Source organism: Macrobrachium nipponense, chromosome 26, assembly GCF_015104395.2.
Source record: "Macrobrachium nipponense isolate FS-2020 chromosome 26, ASM1510439v2, whole genome shotgun sequence".
NCBI classification, from domain to species: domain Eukaryota; kingdom Metazoa; phylum Arthropoda; class Malacostraca; order Decapoda; family Palaemonidae; genus Macrobrachium; species Macrobrachium nipponense.
The window spans coordinates 25,836,865-25,861,137 of NC_087215.1; the positions used below are offsets into that span (position 1 = coordinate 25,836,865).

Consider the following 24,273-nt stretch of genomic DNA (forward strand, 5'->3'; position numbering starts at 1 on the left):
AGAGAGAGAGAGAGAGAGAGAGAGAGAGAGAGAGAGAGAGAGAGAGAGTGCGAGAGAGAGAATGAAAGAGAGAGAGAGAGAGAGATTATATAAAACCAATTAAATTGCGTTGACCATTGTATGGCATTGTAAGCTTGAGTGTCACTCGAGTTGAGTGGGGAAATTGATACAGAAAAAGACAAAGGGAAGAATTTTCTTTTGAAATTAGTTATCGTATTATTACTACTTCTATTATTATTATTTTTATTTTTGAAAATAATAAACACGTGCATCTACCATAAAAATTCTCTCATCTTCAGTAAGAAAGAGGAATTATCCTTACAAGTGAAATGGAAAAGGTTCATTTTCATCTCTTTAAAATACGACCATTATGAATTTTGTAATAAAGTTTTTATTATTATTATTAAATAACTGAAAATTATCAATAAACATTTTATATACAAGTACCATAAAAATTCTTTCATCTCGGTAAAAGAGAGAGAGAGAGAAGAGAGAGAGAGAGAAGAGAGAGAGAGAGAGAGAGAGAGTTACTTAATTAAAAGTGACAAGGATAGATTAGTACATATATTGTATTTCTTTAAAATACTATCACATATGAATTTTGTAATTACAGTTATTATTATTATTATTATTATTTGAAAGTATTAAAAGCAAATAGTAAAAGTACATAAAAAATCTCGAGTCTCAGTAAATGAGAGAGAGAGAGAGAGAGAGAGAGAGAGAGAGAGAGGGGGGGGGGGAAATGTCAGGACCACGTGATTGCAACACTGCAGCTCTCCCCCATCTCTTCCCCCTCCTGGCTGTCACAGAACTTGATATGTATCTGACAGTTTTAGTATCTGCATCTCGAATAAGGTTACTGGAAGTTACTTGAAGAAGACTGGGATTTCCTTCATTCTTCCATAATTGTTTAAATATAAGCTAAAATCTTACTAATTCACTATGGCATTTTCTTTAATGAATTGATATTATTGCTGTATAAATTAATATTAATATTTGAAAATAGTAAATCATTTATTTATCATACTAAAAAACATACATCTTTGTAGTATAGAGAGAGAGAGAGAGAGGAGAGAGAGAGAGAGAGAGAGAGAGAGAGAGAGAGAGAAATTATAGTGATTATTTTCGTTGGAAAATACAAAGAGAGAGAGAGAGAGAGAGAGAGAGAAACTGTGCTAAACTATAAAGGATTCTTATCTTATCATAGTACAGTAATACTTTGGGTTACGAACCGATTAGTATACGAATTTTTTAAATTACGAAGTGACGCCCTCATTCTGGAATACGAATTTCGCTTGGAATACGAATGCACAAAATTTCCATCATGGGAGGCCGCCCTGCCTTTGTTTACATCGGACATCATGAGGCGTGGGATCTGCGAACGCCATTTTTTTTTACGGGGGGGGGGGGGGGGCCAAAACTTAACGCCTGCTTTGTTTACATCGGACATCGGATGAGCGTGGGATCTGCGAACGCATTTTTTTCGACCAAAACTTAACGAGGGTCATGTGACTTCCTCCCACGCATCCCTTGACCATAACTCTTTCACTATCTCGCTGGCGGTAAGATTGAACTCATCTGTTCGCGATACGCTCTCAAATTTGCTTAGTGATTTGCGCACGTGTTGTGTTTCCGTGATAGTGCTTATACATTACTATTACCCAAATACTAGACAATGGCTCCCAAGATGACGAAGGCAAGCAGCAAGAAGGAAAGCATAAGAAAGAAGGAGAATGATTACAGTCGAAATGAAGAAGGAAATTATCCAAATGCATGATAAAAGGCGAGCGCTGAAAGACATTGCAGCATTCTTCAAGCGGTCGCAATCAACAATCTGCACTATTTTGAAGAAAAAGGAAGAAATTAAAGGCCAGTAAAGCATCAAAAGGTGTCACAGAATTGACGAAACAACGGCCTTATATTCTCGAACGATGTAGAAAATTTGCTCATGGTTTTGGATAAACGAGAAGCAGATGGCAGGAGATTCCGTAAGTGAGAGCATCATTTGCGAAAAGGCCGTAAGAGTGCAACAAATTTGTTTATCGATAATGGGGTGGGTCATTTCTATAAAATTTTAAAGAAAAGGCAAAAGCAAGCCTCCATAGAAAAATATTTTTTCAAAATTGTGAAAGACGACACGGTGTCGCGTAAGCGTAAAATTAGTGATTGTAGTGAACGGTGCTCTCTAGAGAAAGAACCAGAAAGTCTCCAGAAGTGTTCAAAGAGGGAGATTCCCCCAAAGCCCTAACCCTATCCTCCTCACCCTTCCCTCCTCCCGTCTCCGTCAAGCCAGCAGCCACACTCGCCAAAGGTAAAGTTTAGGTTTTACTGTGCATGCATATTAAATCTAGTGTTTACATTTAATTTCATTCTTCAATTTTATAATTTTATGTAATTCCTACACGAATTTTCAACCTTAGTGAACAAAAATAAATGGAAAAAATATGAATTGAAATGGTCATTCATGGTCGGGTGGAACGCATTATTTGCTTTTTATAACATTCTTATGGGAAAATCCATTTAGGTTACGAAGCAGGTTCTGGAACGGAAAATTAAATTCGTAACCCAAGGTATTACTGTATGTGTTTTTTAAAAAAGCGTCGTAAAACTCGAGCGGGCGTAAACGTCGGAGCGTCGGAAGCGTCAGCGTCGGAAGCTCCGCGTCGTAACCTCGGAACAAGCGTCGTAACCCAGGGCGGATTTTTCAATGAATATTTAAGAAAAAGCGTCGTAACCTCGGAACGTCGTAAGCCGGACCCGTCGTAACCCGGGGACCGCCTGTATATATCTGGCGGGTAAGTGTCATGAACAAAATGCAAAATAATCAATATTTGAAGGTTTTTTAAATAAAAGATGCAATAAGAATGCAGTTTACATAGTTTTCAATGCCCCAAAAGCATTAAAAGTAAGGTTTTCTTAGGATATTTTGTGATGTTCCGGCTTATGACGATTTTCGGCTTACGATGTGTCTCAAGAACAGAACCCCCTTCGTAACCCGGGGACTGCCTGTACATAGTTTACAGTCTGTTAACCCTTTTCAAGAGGGTTTTCAGCAGAAAATTTAAAGATAGAAAAAAGAAAGAGCTAAGGAAGAAAGAAAATAAAGAACCAAGGCTTGTAAGATCCACATGACAAATCCTTGGGATTGTTCTGAAACATCGAAGCCAGCATCTTTCAAAGAAATACCAAGAGATTTGTTCATGAGACAAAAATCCTGATATGTTAAAATAATTAGCAGATGTTTGTATTTGGTATATGAAGTTACAATATCATGTCCATCTTCTGCTTCAGATATGTTAGGGAATGCCACAGATTGGGATATGTTAAGCGATGGGATATCCTACTAAAATTTTTCTATGAATTTTGTTTAAGTTCTAACATGTTATGATTTTTTGTGAAGTGATGCTATATGCCTCAAGAATCATATGGGATATTTTTTCCACATTATTATCCAAAAAACCTAAGTTATCTGTGTTTTCTACCCCCCACCCCATAGCAGAATCATATTAGGAAAAAATATAAAGAAAGAAAAACAACAATCTCACACATATACATATGAGTAATCTAATCCTTATATATTGTACCTTTATCTTCATCACAATTGTGTGTATTCGTATGTAAGCACTCAACATTTGCAAGCAAAATCTTTGACAGCCTGCATCTCAAAAGTACAATAATTTTTCTGCCTTTCTCTTCTTTTCTAAGTTTTTTCCTTCAATTACAAAGGTAAACATGGTGTTGACAAAAGCTTTAATGTTACATGTCATTTCATGAGTAATTCTGTAATTCTTGTACTGCATCAAACTTTTTTATATAAATTTGTAGACTCTAGTCAAGTTCAGATAAATACATTTTTTCAAGCTGAATAAAATAAAATGAAAATTAAAAGTTGGCTATGATAGCTATCTACCATCTGCTGTTATTTTAAAAGTATTCTAAATACTAGTTTTTCAAATTCTGGGTTTTTTAAGTTAACTTGAAAACTATAAATGTTAAACAACTCAAATTCTAGTATGCTGGTGAGAGAGCATACCTTTACAATACAAGGGGCAGAGGTCTGTAGTATAGGCGCCTCTACCTCTACTGCGCCCCATGGGTTGGGGGGTGCCTGGCTGGCCATTGGCCGAAGTAAGTGGCAGAGTTATGGGGCGGAGAAGTAGGTGGTAGATGTCCTTCGGGTAGGATACCTACTACCATTCGACTTTTCTCCTCCTCTGTCGGACAAGCCGCAGCTCAGGAAGGCATATCCTCCAGATTCTCTGAAGTTCTTGGCTCTTCGGGAGGAAGTGCAGAAAATGCTGTGTCAGCCCCATGCGGAAAGGTTCCACCAGTCAGTAGAATCCCTGTCTCTTCACGGTTGGAGGCTATCAAGTATCTCCTCTGAGTGAGAGGCTTTTCTCAGAGAACAGCTGGGCACATGTCCAACCGTCTTAGAAAGTCGACCTCCGCAGTTTACCAATGCAAATGGGTGATATACTGTGATTGGTGTCGTAAACGGGGTTTTTCTCCACTCGCGACCTCTATTCAGCGAATAGCAGACTTTTTAACATTCCTCAAAGATGACAAACGTTTGTCCGTTTCTGCTATTAGAGGCTAAAGGGTGGCACTGAGTTAGGTGTTGCGCTTTAAGGGTATCAACATCTTTTCCTGGGAACTTTCCCTGCTAGTTAAGGGGTTTGAGCAGTCGAGTCCTCCTAGAGAGCTCAAGCCTCCAACGTGGGATGTTTCCTTGGTTTTTAAGAGCTTCACTAAGAGTCCATATGAGCCCTTGCGTCGCTCATCTGACAGGAACCTGACGCTCACGACAGTTTTCCTTCTGGCTTTGGCATCTTCCAAGAGGGTAGGAGAGCTGCACGGTCTGAGCTATGAGGTGAAGCACACCAGGGGTTGCGGGTCGATGTCCTTCGAATTTGTCCCGGAATTCGTGGCCAAGACCCAAAATCCCTCTGTGCAAAATGACAGGTTCACTTCATTTTCCATTCCATTACTTTGCACTGCCTTTTGTGGGTTGGTCGATGCTCAAGAGCTTCTGTTGTGCCTGTCTGGGCCCTGTGCTGCTATCTTAAAAGGACTCGGCACCTTAGACCAGGCTACCGCAGACTTTTTGTTAGCACAGGCCGTACAAAGAAAGAGGTGTCTAAGAATACTATCTCTTTTTGGATACGGGAAGCCATCAGACATGCATACTTGACTCTTGATGATTCCACCACCACGTCTGTGCAGGCTAGAGCGCATGACGTTAGAGGTATTGGTCCCTCTCTGGCTTTCAAAAAGAACTTGGCTGTACATCGAGTGCTGAGCGCTGGTACTTGGTTACGCCAGTCCACGTTCACCTCCTTCTATCTTAAGGATGTTGCCCACAAATTTACAGACACGTTTTCCCTGGGTCCTGTGGTGGCTGCCCAACAAGTTGTGTAACTCATAGTTGCCCTTAACAGGGCACCTTTGTATCTTACCTAAGATGATTGTGTGGATGAGAGAATGAGTGAGTTGGCTGGTCTCCTTCTTTCTCTTGTACCCTTCCTTCTTCCTTCAGGCAGTTTAAGGAATAGACACATCATTTGCTGGACTGGTCTGATACAGGTGAGTAAGGTAGTCATACTGGTAGTGTGGTCGTGCAATATACAAATACTTTACCTGGCTTATTTTGGACAGCATATGCTCCAAACGCCTTGGCAAGGAGGAGTTGGGAGTAATACAAACCCTGGTGTCTTGGTTTGTTATTGGACAGTCAAAGTTTCTCTTTGGTTCCCCATACAATAGTTACCCCATATATCATTGTACATCACTCAGGTTCTGAGTGGTTAGATATCAATTTATCTAGCTTCTCAATGGGCTTCAGTCCCTCTCCAAGAACCATTTCTTTTGAGAGCTGGACTAGTGGGTAGGCCCCCAGCTGGTCTAGGATGTCTTGTACCTCCCTCCAAGTATGAGTATATCCTATTGTTAAGACCGAAGGTTTGTTCACATATGAACAAATGACAAATTTTTGAAGACAATTTTGTATTTTTCATAGCTAACAAACTGAGGGTCTTAACGTTATACTGCCCACCCTCTAGCCGCCCCTCCCCCTGGTTTGTTTTAAGTCATCCTGAGTTGGGGAAAGACTGGCGTAGCGGTGTCGTCCTTGACCACTCCTGGCCCGAGCTACGCATGCGTTGCCAGATATCACAAGATTCCTTGCTTTCATCTGCTTTTTAACCGGATCCAGCTAGGCACTAGAAATTATCCTTATCCTATTGTTAAGACCTCAGGTTTGTAGTTATGAAAAATACAAATTGTATTAGAAAATTTGTCATTTTGACACATATTGATGTCTACTTTAAAGGTGATAAAGAATATATAGATTATGGAACTACACCACCAGTTCTGCTGTTCCTACAGGACCAAATGAGTGAGTTTCATTACCTGTGTGTTGGATCCCAGATATAAAAGCTTACAAACACTGTACATATAGCACTCCCACTGAAGGTACTCTGTGTTAATTATCAAATTCACAATTATAACACTCATGAGAATAAATTCACACAGTAATAACTTTCAGAGAATAGGAAAGCTTTCAAATTTTTTCTTGAATTACTCAATATTTTCAGTCCTCTAGCTATCAAATGCAAGTTTACTGTACATTCATGTGGTTGCAAATTTGAATGCTCTAAAATCAAACATCCGAAGTGCATCAAATAGTTAATCTTGTGTTGACTCCATCCACAGGCTGTATTTCTAGTGAGTCTTTCATGTGTTTTAGGCATCCAGTCTTGATAGCTTGATAAGTCATTACACACATTTTAAGCATTATTCTATCTTTGATAAAGAGACAATGAAACTCTTAGCAGTGCAAGGATAATCCTGTCCCCAGGTGCTATACCCTTATTAACCTTGCCACTACAGTATTTATTTGTAGCTTCTTCAGATGTATCTTGGGTAGATTAGATTATGGAAGATAAGAGTTGCAATAGTCCACTATTTATGACAACTATTCACAATCCTTTTTTAATGAACACTCACCAAGATATTTTTAACAAAGGCAATATTAGATGATGGTCAGGAGAGACAAAGAACAGTCCACCTACAAAAATTTCTTAAAATACCATCCAGAAAAAAACTGAAGACCCTCTAGTGCCCATGGATTTCATGAGAATGATTATCAATCTCATAGACATAAGAATAAAGAAACATTTAGCTGCTTGAGAGCTAGGATGCAACTGAGTGTCATCAGTGTCATTTTTTTTCCTAATAAGTGGGACTGAAGTCCTGGAGTATTTCATGTAACACAAAAATGATATTGTTATGATACAATAAAGCTATATATAGCTGTATTCTCCGAAGTCCGACAGAATTTCAAAACTCCCGGCACACGCAGTGGTCGGCCAGGTGGTTAGTACCCATTCCCGCCGCTGGGAGGCGGGTGTCAGGAACCATTCCCATCTTCTATTCAGATTTTCTAATGCCACTGTCATCGAGGGGAGGTTGGGCGGGTACTTGATTATATATATATATCTGCCAGGTAAGTATGAACAAACTGTATTGTATCATAACAATATCATTTTGTTCATGACACTACCGTCAGATATATATAGATATATATAGATTATATATATATATATATATATATATTATATATATATTATATATATTATATATATATATATATATATATATCTATATATATATATATAGCTGATTAACCCACCATTGGAGGTGGGGGGGAGGGACAGAATAAAAGGATTTTGGGAAACATTTCACATGCAGATGATAGACATCTTGGTTCCTTACCTGTTAGCATAGCTGACTTCGTGATTACTGTCACCCAAGTCTGCTTTTCTTTTATTGAGTCTCCAGCAAGGGATGTGACCTGTATAGCTGGTGAGTTCTAGATGATCTGACAACGGGGGCGTGACCACAATGTGTCTACACCATATTGACCATACTTTAAGGGCAACGAAGCAAAGAAAAAACCACCACCTGACCTAGCCTAGCAAAGTTAGTCCCCAAAACTTTAAGGCTAAAATAAAGGGAAGTCTGCCCCTAGCGGTCGACCCTACAACCAAAAAACCAGTGACCATAATACAAAAGCACACCTATCCATTTTCTAAAGGATAGGATTTGCGCTGCTTCCTGTACCCAAAACTGAATCTGCTGATATGTATGGTCCAAGCAAAAAGCAGTTCTCATATGTCACTTTCACATCCCTGAGGTAGTGTGAGGCGAACACAGAGTTGCTTTGCCAATAGGTGGTGCTCACAATTTCGCTGAGCGCCATATTCTTCTGAAATTGAAGTTGCGACAGCTCTAACTTCATGAGCATTGACTTTCAGAAGTTTCAGATCACTATCTGGGCAGGACAAATGGGCCTCCCTGATGGTGCTTCTCAAGAAGAACGCTAAGGCGTTCTTAGACATCGGTAAATCAGGCCTTTTCACAGAACACCATAGATTGTCCGACTGACCTCTTACTTTGTTTTGTTCTATCCAGATAGAATTTTAGAGCCCTGACAGGGCACAGGAATCTTTCTGGCTCCCAACCAACGATCCCTTCTAATCCCTTGATATCAAAGCTCTTGGGCCAGGGATTGGACGGATTTTCGTTTTTAGCTAAAAAGGAAGGACTCAAGGAACAGATTGCATTGTGTCCCCTAAATCCAACATTTTTGCTAATGGCTTGAACCTCACTCACCCTTTTCGCTGTGGCTAGGGTGGTTAGGAAGAGGGCCTTTCTCGTTAAGTCCTTTAGTGAGGCCACGTGCAAAGGTTCGAAGGGGCTCGCCATTAAAAACTTCAGAACTATGTCTAAGTTCCATGAAGGAGTCTTAACCTGTGGAACTTTTGACGTTTCGAAGGATCTCAGAAGATCGTGAAGATCCCTATCGTTAGTAAAATCTAGGCCCCTATGACGGAAGACTGTTGATAGCATACTCTTGTATCCTCTAATTGTTGATACTGCGAGCTTGTCTACATTCCTTTGATGGAAAAGGAAATCAGCGATTTGGCTCACAGAGGCCTTGGAGGAGGAAATGCCTTCCTTCCTACACCATCTTCTAAAGACAGCCCACTTCGACTGGTAAACAGATTGAGAGGAAGCTCTTCTCGCGGTGGCAATAGCTTTTGCCACTGCCTTTGAAAAACCTCTCGCTCTTGCCAAATTCTTGATAGTCTGAATGCAATCAGACTCAGAGCGAAGGGGTTTTGGTGATACCTCTCGAAGTGGGGCTGTTTGAGAAGATCGATTCTTACTGGTAGGGTTCTTGGAAAGTCCACCAGCAGGGACATGACCTCTGTGAACCAATCGCTTGCCGGACAGAATGGGGCGACCAGTGTCATCCGTGTTCCTTCCGAAGCAGCTAACTTCCTGGTTACTTCTCCCAGGAGTTTGAACGGGGGAAAGGCGTATACATCCATCCCCGTCCAATCCCATAGCATGGCGTCTACAGCTACTGCTTCCGGGTCGATGATAGGAGAACAGTAAAGAGGAAGTCTCTTCGTTTTCGAAGTCGCGAAGAGGTCCACTAATGGTCGTCCCCCTAGTCTCCATAACTCTTGGCAGACCTCTAGGTGCAGAGCCCATTCTGTTGCAATCAATTGATTGCGACGGCTTAGAAGGTCCGTCCGGACGTTTTGGGCTCCTGAAACAAATCTTGTCAGGAGAGTTATGTTTCTCTCTTCCGTCCATAACAGGATTTCTCTCGCTATTTTGAAGAGAGATCGAGAGTGTGTCCCTCCCTGTTTCTTTATATAAGAAAGGGCCGTGGTGCTGTCCGAGTTGATCTGGACAACTCGGCCTATGACTCGTTCCTGGAAGGCTAGAAGGGCCAAGCGAATTGCCTCCAACTCCTTGAGGTTAATGTGCCAAGGCCTCTGCTCCTCTCTCCAGAGGCCTGACACCTCCTCCTTTCCCAGAGTTGCTCCCCAGCCTGTCATGGACGCGTCTGTAAATAACACTAGGTCGGGGCTCCGAAGACAGAGGGACACTCCTTTCGACATCTTGATGGGATCGAGCCACCACTCTAGGTGTTTCTTGACCAATGGAGAGATTTCCAAAATCTCTTCTAAGTTTTGTTTGTCTTGCCAGTTTTCTGCTAAGAAAAACTGTAGGGGCCTGAGGTGTAGCCTCCCTAGAGAAACAAACTTCTCCAGCGATGAAATGGTCCCCAGCAGACTCATCCATTCCTTTGCCGAGCATGTTTCTTTCTCCAAGAAGGTTGACACTTTTTCTAAGCCTTTCCGCTGACATTCTAGCGACGGAAAAGCCCGAAAAGCCACTGAATCCATCTGAATCCCCAGATACACGATGGACTGTGTCGGGATCAGATGGGACTTTTCGGAATTGACCAGGAGGCCTAAGGCCTTCGTCAACAGTAACGTAGTCTGAAGGTCCTCCAGACACCTTGCTCTCGACGACGACCGTATGAGCCAGTCGTCTAGGTAGAGGGAGACTCGTATCTTCGAGAGGTGAAGCCACTTTGCCACATTCCGCATGAGAAGAGTGAAAATCATGGGAGCTGTGCTCAGTCCGAAGCATAGAGCTCTGAACTGGAAGACCTGTCCTCTTAAAATGAACCTGAGGAACTTCCTGGACCGGGGATGGATGGGGACATGGAAGTTAGCGTCTTGGAGATCCAATGACACCATCCAGTCCCCTGGTCTCAAGGCTCCCAGGACCGACTGTGATGTTTCCATTTTGAAACTTTCTTTCTTCACAAAAAGGTTCAGTCTGCTGACATCTAGGACAGGCCTCCATCCCCCAGACTGCTTCGGAACCAGGAATAACCTGTTGTAGAAGCCTGGGGAATCTGTCAAGAGCACTCTTTCTACGGCTCTCTTCTCGATCATCTGATCTAGTAATTCGAGAAGAATCTGTTGCTTCTGTGGCTGATACGATGGCGACAGGTCTATGGGCTTCATGCTCAAAGGAGGTATGGAGAGAAGGGGAATCTTGTATCCCTTCTCTATAATCTCGAGGGACCAGGGGTCCGTCCCCCTTGCTCTCCAAGCCTCTGCGAAGAGAGAAAGTCTCCCTCCCACCGGTGCCTGAAGGGCAAGGTCGTCATTTCTTCCCCCTGGGTTTTGCGGGGGTTCTGCCTCTAGCAAAGCCCCTTCCTCGAGTAGAAGCTCTTGAGGGTGCTCTGCCACAAAAGGGCTTAAAATTCTTCTTCGGTACTTGAGTTACTCGAGAAGAGGATTGCGCCGTAGGAAGTCTAGATGATTGAGACAGCAAATCCTGTGTCGCTTTCTCCTTAAGGTTCACAGTTAAATCTTTTACCATGTTTTCTGGAAAAAGATGAGAAGAAAAGGGGGCGAATAGTAAATCTGCTTTCTGTGCAGGGGAAACTGATTTAGCAGTAAAACTGCAGAAAAGCGCTCGTTTCTTTAATATCCCCGTAGTAAAGTGGGCTGCCAGCTCATCTGAGCCATCCCTCACTGCTTTGTCCATACATGACAGGACGCTCGATAATTCTTCTAGTGACACTGATTCTGGGCTCTTAGACTGCAGACCTAAAGCTCCTAAGCACCAGTCTAGGAAGTTAAATACTTCCAGCGTCCTGTATAATCCTTTTAGATGGTGATCTATTTCAGGCATAGTTGATGACGAAAGAACAGGACGAGAAGCAGGACGTGAAGCGTCCTCTTCCTTAAAACCTCTCTTAAGAGGACAAGAAAGACGATGGCCGCCTGTGCGACATCTAACGTCAATCCCGCTCTCCCCATGAGAGGCCCTCTGAGAGCTCCATCCCCGGTAAGGAGAGGACGCCTTGGAGGAAGAAAAGCACTCCTTCAATATCCGAGCTCGTTCGCGAGCTTTGGCAGCCTGGGAAGCGTCCACAGGTTCTGCTGAAGGGACGCCAGACCGGTGGGAATTTCCCGTAGCCCTCCTTCAGTTTTCGACATGTCCATTCCCTGAGTCCTGGGAGTTCAACAGAGGTCTATACCTAGAGGCACTATGGGACCGATAGGGGCACTAACGTTTTCACTACACTTCACTGTGGTATTTAATGCACGCACTTTCGATTCTAGCGCATGAATCGACTCCATGATGGAAGAAAGGGCAATACCTTCCGAAGGTATAACTTCATTGCCCGAAGGCAAAAACACAGGGTTAGGTGTAACAACCTCTACAGGTAGGTTAGACAGGTAAGTGTCATGAACAAAGGACAAATTATGAGTGATGGGTTTCTAATTAAACAAATAAAAACTTTTATATTGTAAATAGCAGATGTTAAATAAGATTTTAAAATACTATATATACTACTGATAAATAAAACTGAATATGTTTAATCAATGTCCAGTAATAAATAAATAAATATGGAAAGCAAAGTGCGTCTCAGTTTACCATCCAGAACGGAAAGTCAAACCACAGACTGAAATGCTTTGTTCTAAAATAAATTTCATGTATGAAAAATCAAGATTCATTCACAGACTAAAGACAAAGATAACATTTAACAATTCTTACCTCCTCAAGAGTAGTCATTGATATGCCGTAGCCCTCAATACCAACAGATTCCACTTCTTTCTTTATGTGTTGGTCAAGAAGAGAAAACAAATCGGGAAAGGCACTAACAGAATCAGAGGGTAAGATAAAAGACATCTCTTTACCATAATGTCGAGCCAGTTGAGCTTCCTTTATGATATTCTGCAGTGCTCTGGTGACTGAACTCTCTTCAATTTCATCATCAACTACTAGACTGTGAAGACAGCATGAAATGAAGTGTTACTTCTTACTACAAAATACTTCAATGTAATAAGCAATTGTTCATTTCTATTTAATAAACAATATATTCAAGAGGAAGCTTTTCTTGTATTTTCTTGATCCAAATTCATCGCCATGCTTACTAATTAAGTAAGCAATATTAACCTGTCTCTTTCCATACAACTAATGCGACAAACGCTTTAGTGCGTGTTATGAATTTATAAAAGACCAACAATATTGCATTTAATAAGCATTGCCATTTATAATGTTTAAATTTATTAATATAATATCTATTCCATATTCAATACATACGCAATGTTTATCTCAATTAAATTTACAAATGCTATGTAATGCTATGACCAATTTCCAATGAAGGAAGAACAGTCCAAATGAAGAATGCAATTTATCTTACGTCAGGTGGTATCCAAGACCAAATTTATTTTTGAGAAAGAGGGATGAACCACAACAGCGAAGTCTGCCTCTAGAGATTATTGCCTTTCGGTCAGCAAGAATGTCTGCCTCATCCATGAAATGAGTTGTTAGCAAGATTACCTGTGATTACATGAAACAAAATATTACTGCCTTCAAGTCTACTCTCACAAATTTCCACTAAGTTACCTACAACAGAAACTATAACACAATATACATCACTTCTTTATTAAGTTAAAATAGTCAAGAGTCACACATGAATAGTATATAAATCTGAACTATACATACTTGCCAAACAATCTTGACTTGGAAGACCTAATCTGACAAAAACATACCTTTCCTTGTTTCCGGTTCTTCAGGAGTGCCCATAATCGTCTTCTGGAATAAGCATCTACTCCAGCAGTAGGTTCATCCAAGAAAATAATCCTTGGATCTCCAATCAAAGCTATTCCAATGGAGAGTTTCCTCTTCTGTCCTCCTGTTTTTGTATTGATAAACCTCATGAATACACAGCACTGATTAATATTAAAACAAGAATAGTAACCTTAAAATTAAACTTTCATTTCAAGACTTTATTATGTAAGTAAAGATGATATAGGTACTTATTCATATTAAAATTAATTTCTATATGTAATGTTTATTACAAGCTCATGTAGCATTCCTAACAAACCTGACAAATCTGCTCCTTTTGTATCTGCTTTAGAAGTAAGATCAACTTCCTTGAGAGTATTCTCAACTTCAGTTGCAATTCTGTTTGATGGGATTCCCTGAAAATATAAGCAAATACAAGAAGGAATGCCACAAATAATTAAGAAAAAAACAGTAATTACACAAGACTGTCATTCATCATACAATTCTGTATCCATTTTAGTAACCAAAATCATTATTTGGCAAAATGAAGATTTTTATGATAAAATCAATTTTTTAGGTACTTACCCTCTATCATTTGCTTTATATGCAACTATTTGACATGATCGGTTACCAGGTTTGGACAAATTTCTGGAATAACCATGGAACAACGGTGTCAAACACAAGTTCTAGAAATACCATACCCGTCTTTATGCAACCATGATCTAACTCTGTCCAAGGAGGACTGAGAAGCAAAGGTAGGGGAGTGCCATGGTGCCAGGCAAGCTGCATCCGTGGAATGGCCAAAGGAATGACACTGTCCTAGCAATTGCGCGAGACACAATCTATGCAAAAAGACTCAAATTGTTACACAAAAATTCTATCTAGCTTTAACCAAGTCAATAATTGACCACATTAAATCTGCTCTATTACTGCATGAGGTTCATTGACGGCACTAACCCTCTACGAGGGCATTCTCTTAATATTTTCACAAAGTTGGGTCATAATCAAGAAAGCATTTAGTAACATAAATAAATACATACAGAATGAATAGCATGTCAACTTAAGTAAAACTATTTCAGTGTCCTTTGCATTAAACATAATTCATTAACCACTTGTCAACACAAATGGCTGGTTTCATTGACAAGAGAAGAATGACAACCATGGCAGTTGCTATTTTACTCCCCACCCTCCAAAGAGAGGCGTTAACTATCAAGAGCATTCGTTATTGATTGTTTCAATTTTACACTTGTCGAACCGGTGCCAAGCAGTCACAAATAAAGCAAATGATAAGGGATACATTTCACCTCAAAAACACATTTTATTCGTACAACCTAACATGCAAATTGAAAAGTTGCACTGTTTTTAATACCCTAACTCGTGCAAAGAAGCTCAGATGTTCACGAGGAGTTAGTGTCATGAAGATTATGTCATGCTGTGGACACACACCAGTAACACGACGAATATCCGTTAGGTCATTAGCATCACTGAAAGGTAGAATTAGACATTAATTAACTTGGCATGAAACACCAAAAGAAATTATGACTCATCAGTAAATATGCTATCCACATAAGATACTTATAAAGTTTTTATTAAAATTTCATATCTAGTAATATGATTATCAAACTTGCTCTATTTCAATGAAATACTTTGTATAGATAGTCTTTTTCATACTAGTCTTCATGGAAACAAAGAATTTTTTCTAAGATTAGGAATTTATTCCCTACAAATTTTGTTTAAAGTTAAATATGTAAAACACATTAATTATGCCCATAAGCTTCCTATTCAGTAAAGTTGAAAAAATGTGTTTGTGCAGCAGAAAATCTTTCATAATGAGGAGCTCTGGTGCTGAATGAAACACTTTGGAACATGCAGAAATATTTAGTACTAGATGTGTTATTATTATTATTAAAAAGAATTAGTTTACCCAGACCTCTGAACCTTTATTTTTCTTAAGTGTTATTATTATTATTAAAAAGAATTAGTTTACCCAGACCTCTGAACCTTTATTTTTCTTAAATTTTCAACTTAAAATGACAATTTGTCAAAAATTGCATTTTTCCTAACTATACAAACCTGAGGTCCTTTAACAATAGGAAGTAGCTAGCGGCAGCTGGAACGGTCGTAAGCTTCGAACAAGGGGAGAACGGTAGTTAACTGCTTGTCCGACAGTCGCCTGGGAGGTAAACAAATCACTTTTGCTTTTGGCCCATGCAAAATACGCAGAGTGAGGGGTGGCATGAGGAGGGACTATATGTAAAGGACCTCAGGTTTGTATAGCTAGGAAAAAATGCAATTTTCGACAAATTGTCATTTGTTCCGATACGTAATACAAACCATCGGTCCTTTAACAATAGGAAGACTCACTTCTTGGTGGGAGGAATCTGAGTCTTTTGATGAACAGACTGGTGTTCGTCCATCCCTGGAATGCCTCCCTGGTCGTAAGAGCGAGGGAGGGATCCAAGCCTCTGTCCGATTGATCGGGGTGTGCACCGCAGGATCAATGGTCAGACCTCTGGGCCGAGTACTAAGAGAGAGGCAAGCGTATCTCTTCGTACCAGCAAGCAAGAACTTGTTCCTGTTTGCAAGAGGCAACATAAAGTATGGGTTTGTCTCAAGCTGGCATCCACTTCCTCCCCCTTGTTGGAGGAAGTGGTGGATATACGCTCCCATCCCTAGTGAAAGGGATAGGATGGGGCTCTGTTGAGTAGCTCACCTGCATCTTGTCCTTATCCAGCAGGGTGACGACCGTGTCCCTCTAACCACAGGACTCGATGCTGTTCAGCCTGCGAGGTGGGTCTGGGTTCGCTACACAACGTGTTGAGCAGCCACCACGGGTCCCAGGGAAAAAGATCCAAGGACCTGTGGGCAATATCCCGAAGGTAGAAGGAGGGGCATGTGGTCTGGTTGGACCAGACCCCTGCCTTCAGTACCTGCGCCACGGAGAAGTTCTTGCGGACAAGGCAGCATCTCCTTCGCATCGAAGGCGGTGAAGTCCATTAGGGAGGGGATTGTGAACGACTCGAACCAATCGTCAGGGACCGAAGGGTTCGAGTCTTCGCTACGAAGTTCAGTACGAAAATCGAGCGTCACGGATCCCCATCCCCTGGATGCTTGACTTCGCAGGAGAAGTCATGCAGTTCCTCAGAGGAAAAGAAGGGAATAGTCGCATGACCTATCCCTCTTCTCTACTTCGGTGATGTCCAGTACCCATACGGTCTGTCCGTTTGCCACGAAGTCTCTCGCTCCTCCTATCCCCATGCAGCGAAGTTCTCGGTAGTGGATAGGACACCGACACTCCATGGTGGGTGTCGATGGTATGGGTACTGTGACAAGCTATTAAAACGAAGTAATGATTGCTCTGTAACAACCGAACTAAGTCAACAGCGTAGTTTTGCGTAACTGACTCGGGCGCTCTGACAGCTGCCGACTGACTGCGTTCGGTAGGAGGCACGTTGTCCAAGCATCCGAGTAAGTCACGTGACCTTCTCCTTTAAAGGGTTATGCCGAGAGAACCAAACAAATAATGTATTTGTTTGTCACCAATGCCGGACAGCGAGGTGATGATTCTCTTTAAGGCATGTGCCCAACGGGCGAAAGTCAATTGCCTTCTAGAGACCGAGGTCCCCGAAGGCAAAAACATCTCATAGTTGTTGAATCTCAGCTAAAGGAGAGACAACACTATGTACCGTTGAAGACGAAGGTAGATATTGAAAGCAACCTAAGTCTTCACAGACGAATCGAGAGAAGGATTCTCAAGATTCATAAACCTGTGCTTACAAATGACTGAAAACGCTAAACCGCTATTTCATTGCTGTCTGGTGAGAAGTCGTAGTTGCAATGAAAGCGGGGCGTTCTTCAGTAATGAAAACACGGGAAAGCCGCCTGAAGAACTGCTTCTCATGGGCTGAACATTTGGAAGTAGAGCTGTCAGGTCGGAGAGTAGGCGATGTCTTATGACACATCTGTTAATTCGGGTTGAACAATGAACAATTGTACACCTACGAATACGAGATATTTTGAAGACAAACTCAGATGTCTGCAAAATCATTCGCATTATCGCAGTGCGATGCAGCGGGAGACTTGTACAGACTTCTGTTACCGTGCGGTAAACAGAAAGATGAAAGAGTCCAAGAGATATCTCTGTTGAAAATTCTCGCAATGTCGAAGGCAATGGAATCTAGCGTCACAGCAGTAGATGGTCCTTCATTATTGCGAGAATCCCCGTTAATCAGAGACCTAAGTCCATGATTGTTGGGCAGAGATACGGTTCGGTAGTTCAATCAAAGCAGGGGAGAGAGAGACATAACGACCGTGCATCTCGGAGGCCCAGCTGATACTGAGCTGCTATCAGGCAGTTCAATATGCAGTAGCTGAGGCCTGCCTCATCGCTGACTCGTCATCCTGAGTTGCCAGGTAATCCATTATTCCACGAAGGAATGCGTTCGGCTAGGAACACCGAGCATAAAGATATGCTCGAGCAATTATATTTAGGCGAAACGAATTTCGGTAAATATAAAAGTTGAAATGGTGTTGTCGTGACAAAACCACAAAAGTATATAAAAATTGACTGAAAACTCCGACTCCTGGGATGTTGCAGGCAACCCCGAGTTGCAGTTCAATTAGAATACTTCTCGTCTAAGTCGCAATCCGTAGATTAACTAGGATATGCGCCTACCCCTCGGACAATTCAACTGCTTAGCAGAATCATGTCGCGAGGTTAATATACGTAGTATATTTGTAGGATTCTGAACAAACCGATCTCCATCCTAAATTCTTTCCTTCAAGAAAACAAAATAAGGATTGGAGATCGACCACCTTCGATCTCTATCAAAGAGAGTGAAGGAGAAGTCTTCCTCGAAGGAAAGCTTCAATGGTGAACAGAATACTAAGACGATAGTTCAAGCCAAACTGGATATTCCCGTCCGTTCTTCTCTATTCCAGGTTGGTCGCCTACTGTGAGATAGTCTTCTTTCAGCAGCAGTCTTCTTCCCAATGCTAGAAATTCCAGGAAAACTCGAGCATAGGCGAGGTTCCCGATTATCGTGTAACATATCGGGGATTCTCGTCTCGCTCACTTTGGACCGTGGTCTCGCCTAAGTGTTTGGAGATCGTAAAAAAGTCGAACACTCTGAATGCGCTAGAAATTCCGTAGAATTCTAAGCAGTCTGCGAAACCCCCACCGAATTCGTTCAAAACGATATCGGCTGGTGGTTCCCTCTCGATTCCCCGGTAGAAATCGAGAAATGGGGCAGGATCCCTCCTCAACGACCGGTAGGACCCGAAGGTCCCCCCGGTAGCGCAGTCCCCAACGTGGGATCCTACAGAGAAATCTCTGTAGGATCCCTCCCCTTTCCCTCGTAGCCGTAAGGAGAGAGGGAATGGGGGAGGAATTGGATACTCGCTCGCCTTCCAGTGGAACTAGCAGTTGGAGAAGAGTAGGAGCAACCATCGCCGCAATCAGAGTGGCTGGGAAAAGTATCGTCAGGAGAAGACGTTTTCGAGGAGGGTTACGAACTCTCACTGTAGGTAAGGGTCTGCCGCCACTGTGAACGTCGTCTGGGTGGGGCTGATCGACACCTGACAGGAGAGAGCCGATACCGTCCTCCGACTCATTCCAGTCCTCGTCGAGGTCGAAACCTCTCAGGAGGACCGAAGGAGTATTTAAATACGGTGTCCGAAGACACGTAGAAACGCCGCTGTCGCAGTAGAGGAGGTGGAAGTAGCTTGATCGACAGGCCACGAACTGAGAGAGCCTTCTTGTCCGGAGACGAGAGACTCTGGTTCAAGACAGAATCGGCAAGCTCCGATCGCGGCAGACCCACCGTCGATTTGGGTTCCCTCTCGGGCCCCAAAACGACTCGAGCCGAGACGTGGGCTCTGCTGGTGGGAGCGGCAATCCTTCCCCGAGGTCGTTGCGCTGACGAATCAGCGCCATAACCTCGACAAAAGTTCCTCTGGATCTTGGAAGTCATAGCATCTTGCAGAGTAGGACCGCAAAGCCCCTCCGAACAAGGGGCCATGTTCGAGAACCTCCCCCTTAAGGAGGAAGGAACTGCGATAGACCCCTCTCGGATTCCTCCTGCCACTTGCGCGTACGTCCTGGTCGGTCCGAAGATCGTACCTGGTACTTACGGCGTCGTGACGGGATCGTGCGGGGTATGCCCCTCACGATCACCCCGCTGTGCCTCGCTCTTCCTGGTGCAAACCGAGGAAGTTGCAGGCACGGGAGAGGAAGACATGACGCTCCTCTTTCGCTCGCTGGCAGAACCAGCGGCTTTGGAGGGCTGCAGGCGATCGCCACTTTGCAGGCCTAGTCGAGCCGTTTCCCAGGGAAACGGCTGGACCGAGAACAGCGGCCCCGATCTCGTATGCAGAGGGAGCTGCTGCTGGTCCCCCTATCGCCCGGTCCCTGTGGGAGCAGCGGTCAGGTGACCTGCTAGGCTCGCTGTCGCTCGGTGAGACCGGTGAGCGTCTCTCGGACAGCGTCGAGCCGCCGGTACCAGCCGCTCGGCTGGCACCGACGGCCGCGGGGACCCCTTCCTCGCCTCAGCGCGTGGCCGGTCGGAGACCGTCACGTCAGCCCAAGCAGCCGGCTGGTCGCTGCGAGAGCGTCCGCTGGCCTGGCGAGAGTCGTCTGCACGACCTCTCGCCAGTCTTCTGCTCCGCTCTTTGGTCTTGACGGCGAGCGAGCTCGGGCGTCAAGACTTTGGCTGGACGGTCTCCCGCGGGAGACCGTCCACTCGGTACTTCTCGCGAACGAGAGGCCGAGGCGGATCCTGGTTTAGCGGCAGAACCGCTAGAACCAGGCGAGGAAGTGCCAGCCGAAGCTGGTACTCCTCTGGTCCCCGTCTTCTTCTCCTTGGTAGAAGAAGAGACGGGCCCTGTTCCCGAGGGAGCAGGAGGACCAGCAGAAGAGCTCCCCGAATCGCCGGAGCCCTTAGAAGGTCCTGAAGGAGCCTTCTTAGGTTGGGGGAAACCCCGTGGGTTACCAGCTGGTCGCTGCAAGAGCGGCCGCTGGCCTGGCGAGAGTCACCTGAGCGGCTCTCACCAGCCTTCTGCTCCGTGCCGCGTCTTGGCGCCGAGCGAACTCTGGCGCCGAAACTTGGCTGCACGGTCTCCCGAGGGAGAACGTACACACGGGATCTCTCGCGAACGAGAGACCGAGCCGGAACCTGGCGTAGCGGCATCGCCGCTAGCACCAGGCGAGGAAGTACCAGAGCTAACCGATACTCCTCTGGTCCCCGTCTATCTCTTCCTTACAGAAGGGGAGATGGGCCCCGCTCCCGAAGGAGCAGAAGGACCCCCCCCGTCCCACCGGGGTGGGACGGGCCCTTAGAAGTTCCCCCCGAAGGAGACTTCTTAGGGGGGAGGACAGCCTTCTTCTTCTTCGGCTTATGGGCCTTAGAAGTCGAAGGGGAAGAGGCAGCAGCAGACGATGAAGACGAAGATGACAGCTTCCTCTTCTTCCTCTTCCTCGTCAGCTCACGCAGGACAGTCGTCAGGTCCTCCATCCAGGCCGGAGCCGGGGCTATTGCCGAAGCAACACGGCCCGACTGCACCTGTCCGGAAGGACCTGGGACTGGGGAAGACACACCGTGGGCAGGACCAGCATGGACAGGCTCAGGAGGAACGAGGAGCGACAGGAACAGCAACCAGCTCAGGAGCGGCAGGAATAGCGGCAGCGGTAGACCCAGAAGGGACAGCCAAGCCAACAGCGGGAATCACATCAGCGGCAGGTACGGCAGGCCCAGCGATCGCCTCGTAGAATCATCGGCAGCCAGCGGGAACCTGGGTACTGGCAGCGGTCCAGGGGCGAGCTGCTGGAACAGCGGAAGTCTGGGGCAGGCAACACGAAGAAAACAGGCGGCCGTGGTAGTAGTGGAGACCGCCCCAGACCTCGCTAGACGCTGCAGCAGCCCGTGGATGCTAGGCACGCCCTGCCGCCGCGGTGGTCCATACCTGTCCAAGGTCGTCTCCCACGGATGTAGCACCTGCGGTAGCATAGATAGATTAGTAAGAGGGGTTCCCTCACGCACGGGGGGAAGACAATGCCCCAACCCGACGAAAGCAAGGCAAGACCCCAAATACAAAATACAACGAGGAAGCTGAGCGGGGGGCAGGAAGGAAGACGAAGAATCGGATACCAAGGGAGTCGCGGAAGAGCTTTCCGACGACTTCCTGGCAGACCTTTGCTTCCCCTACCCGCACAGCAGTGAAAAGTAATATGAAAATGAAACAAAATACTGCCCTTGCGATTCACTTCATAGAACTTAAAGGGGTGGGAAAAGATCAATTCCCGGGTAAGAGCGGAAACTTGATCCAAATAATATGACGCTATCATAAAATATATATGAAAATGAAACAGAATACTGCACTTGCAATTTCACTTTCACAGAAAATAATCGTAAGGATCAATTCCCGGGTAAGAGCGAAAATTGATCCAAATTAAATTTATGCAAATAAATAAATGAAAATGAAAAGAATACTGCAATTGCGAATCCACTTTCATTGCATTTTATCATACCAAATAAAAGGCTCGTGCCGAGCGCAATCACGCTCTCGGTAACGAACGCACAGGGCAAAAATATAATGAAAAAAGTACTTACATTTTTCAATTACACACTTTCGCCCAAAATACATGACTCGGCACGAGCGCGCCCGCCCTCGGCACCGAGACATAATTCAAGTGTTCAATTCATGAAAAGAGAGGAAATCGCCGCATCTACGGGGATAGCTCCATGTTGGTTCATAATTAAGTAATGAAAATTAAAACAGTGTACTTACAGTTTCATTTTCAAGTCAAACAAACCATTAGTAGAAAACACAATATAAACAAAGCATACGACGATGAAGCGGGCAGAGAGCGATGACGAACACATCCTTCACACCCGCGGCCGAAAGCAAAAGTGATTTGTTTACCTCCCAGTCGCGCAGCGCGCGACTGTCGGACAAGCAGTTAACTACCGTTCTCCCCTTGTTCGAAGCTTACGACCGTTCCAGCTGCCGCTAGCTACTTCCTATTGTTAAAGGACCGATGGTTTGTATTACGTATCGGAACAATTCTATATTTTATAATCATGATTTACATACTAGCACTTTTAGAAAGTAGATCAAATTTCATACACATACTAGCACTTTTAGAAAGTATAGATCACACTTTATGAAGTAAAACAAGAAACAAACAAAAGGTCAGTTACGGTACTTTGAACAATATATTAAAAGATTTTGTCCCCAAATATTTGACTCATTGTGCATAAAAAACAAATTTAAAAATTTTTTGTCACGTATATAAACATTTCTTTGTTTCATCACAAACCCATTAATATAACTAACCCTACAGTATCCATTATTATATTATTATAATGGATTAGTTTATCCAGACTTCTGAGCCTAATAAAGGGTCTTCTCAGCCTGGTTTTCAGGAATTAATTCTGGGAAAAAGAAAAATCAGACTTACTTAGAAAACTGGTTTTATTTAGGAACACAATACTTCTACTAAATAAGAAATCTTTGCCTTCAGCAAGAATGCCTTTTAATGTGCGGTTTCGAAAATAAATGCTTCTTTGATGGTCCAAATTGGACAATCAACTAATAAATGTTGGACAGTTATTGGTATTTGGCATGTAATACATTTCACTGGGTATGAATGTGGATTTGACATCAAATGAACATGTGAGAATTTAGTATGGCCTATACGTAGTTTGGTTAATACTTCTTTAGCTCTTTCTTTTGGAGACGATGACATCCATGAATGAACTTCACTTCTTATATTTCTCAGTTTGTTTGTAGTTGGCACTGATGTCCAATCTGATTGCCAGTCTTATATATTAAAGTCTTAAAAGATGTTACCCAGCCTGATACTGCGGCATGTGAAATTGTTGATGGAATAGTGCATGGTAATTTGGCAGCTGTATCTGCTCTTTCATTTCCTTTAATTCCCACGTGCTGGAATCCAACATATTTTTAATAATAGTCCTGACTGAATAAGTTGATGGATTTTTATTTGGATTTCTTATACAAGATGATTTGGAGACTTGTATTTGTTTATAGCATCAATAGCACTTGGTGAATCACTGAACATTATGGTGGAAATTGCTCTCTTCTCAGATTTTATGTCTAGCGCTATTCATGTGGCTGTCAGTAATGTAGTATATACTGATAATATTGGAGGAAGACTTATTAATCTACCTTTTCAGAATGCTGAAGCTCCTACTCCAGTGTTGCTTTTTGATCCATCTGTATAGACCATAAGTTGATCTCCATTTTTTCTAATGTGTTCTAATGCATGTTGGCGTTACATCGTTGTGTTTGCCATATTTCTTATTAGAAGATATGATAGAGCAGTATGTATTTCCATTTGTTTCAAAGTCCAGATGGTGTTATAGAATTTTAGCAATATAATTTGGCAATGGGGTTAGTCTTTGTGTCCTTTCATATGATATTTTATCATGTCCTGTGGCTGATGGATGACATGAATTTAGAGCATTATATAATTCATCCATATTAAATGTATAATTTATATTCTAGATCTTCAATATTTAGTATGGTATTTTTTCCTTGAAAATGCTCATTGAGATTGGAGTAGGCACTTACTTTTCACTGTTTCCTTACTATATTTGATATTTGAATGGGTCATGATATATTTTCCCATTTTGATTTATTCCACTTCCTGGGTGTCATATACGTATTTCCCATTAATTTTCCTTATTTTTTGCCAAATATCTTTCATAGATGTATTTGTTGACAAGCTTCATAGATAATTTTTCCATGATGATATTTTCTCTAATATTACAAGTTATCAGAATTTGGCAT

General features: G+C 43.2%; 1 protein-coding gene across 3 annotated transcripts in view; it reads right to left on the reverse strand.

The window, feature by feature from the left end:
• The window catches only part of LOC135200079 (cholesterol transporter ABCA5-like), a 271,083-nt gene that overhangs the window by 90,689 nt on the left and 156,121 nt on the right, over positions 1 to 24,273 (reverse strand). For all 3 annotated transcript variants that reach the window (XM_064228374.1, XM_064228377.1, XM_064228375.1), the window contains exons 13-17: positions 14,831 to 14,945; positions 13,781 to 13,877; positions 13,446 to 13,588; positions 13,094 to 13,233; positions 12,445 to 12,676 (exon numbers count right to left, since the gene is read on the reverse strand). In XM_064228374.1, coding sequence (XP_064084444.1) covers positions 12,445 to 12,676; positions 13,094 to 13,233; positions 13,446 to 13,588; positions 13,781 to 13,877; positions 14,831 to 14,945 — 727 coding nt within the window. The remainder of the gene's footprint in view (positions 1 to 12,444; positions 12,677 to 13,093; positions 13,234 to 13,445; positions 13,589 to 13,780; positions 13,878 to 14,830; positions 14,946 to 24,273) is intronic.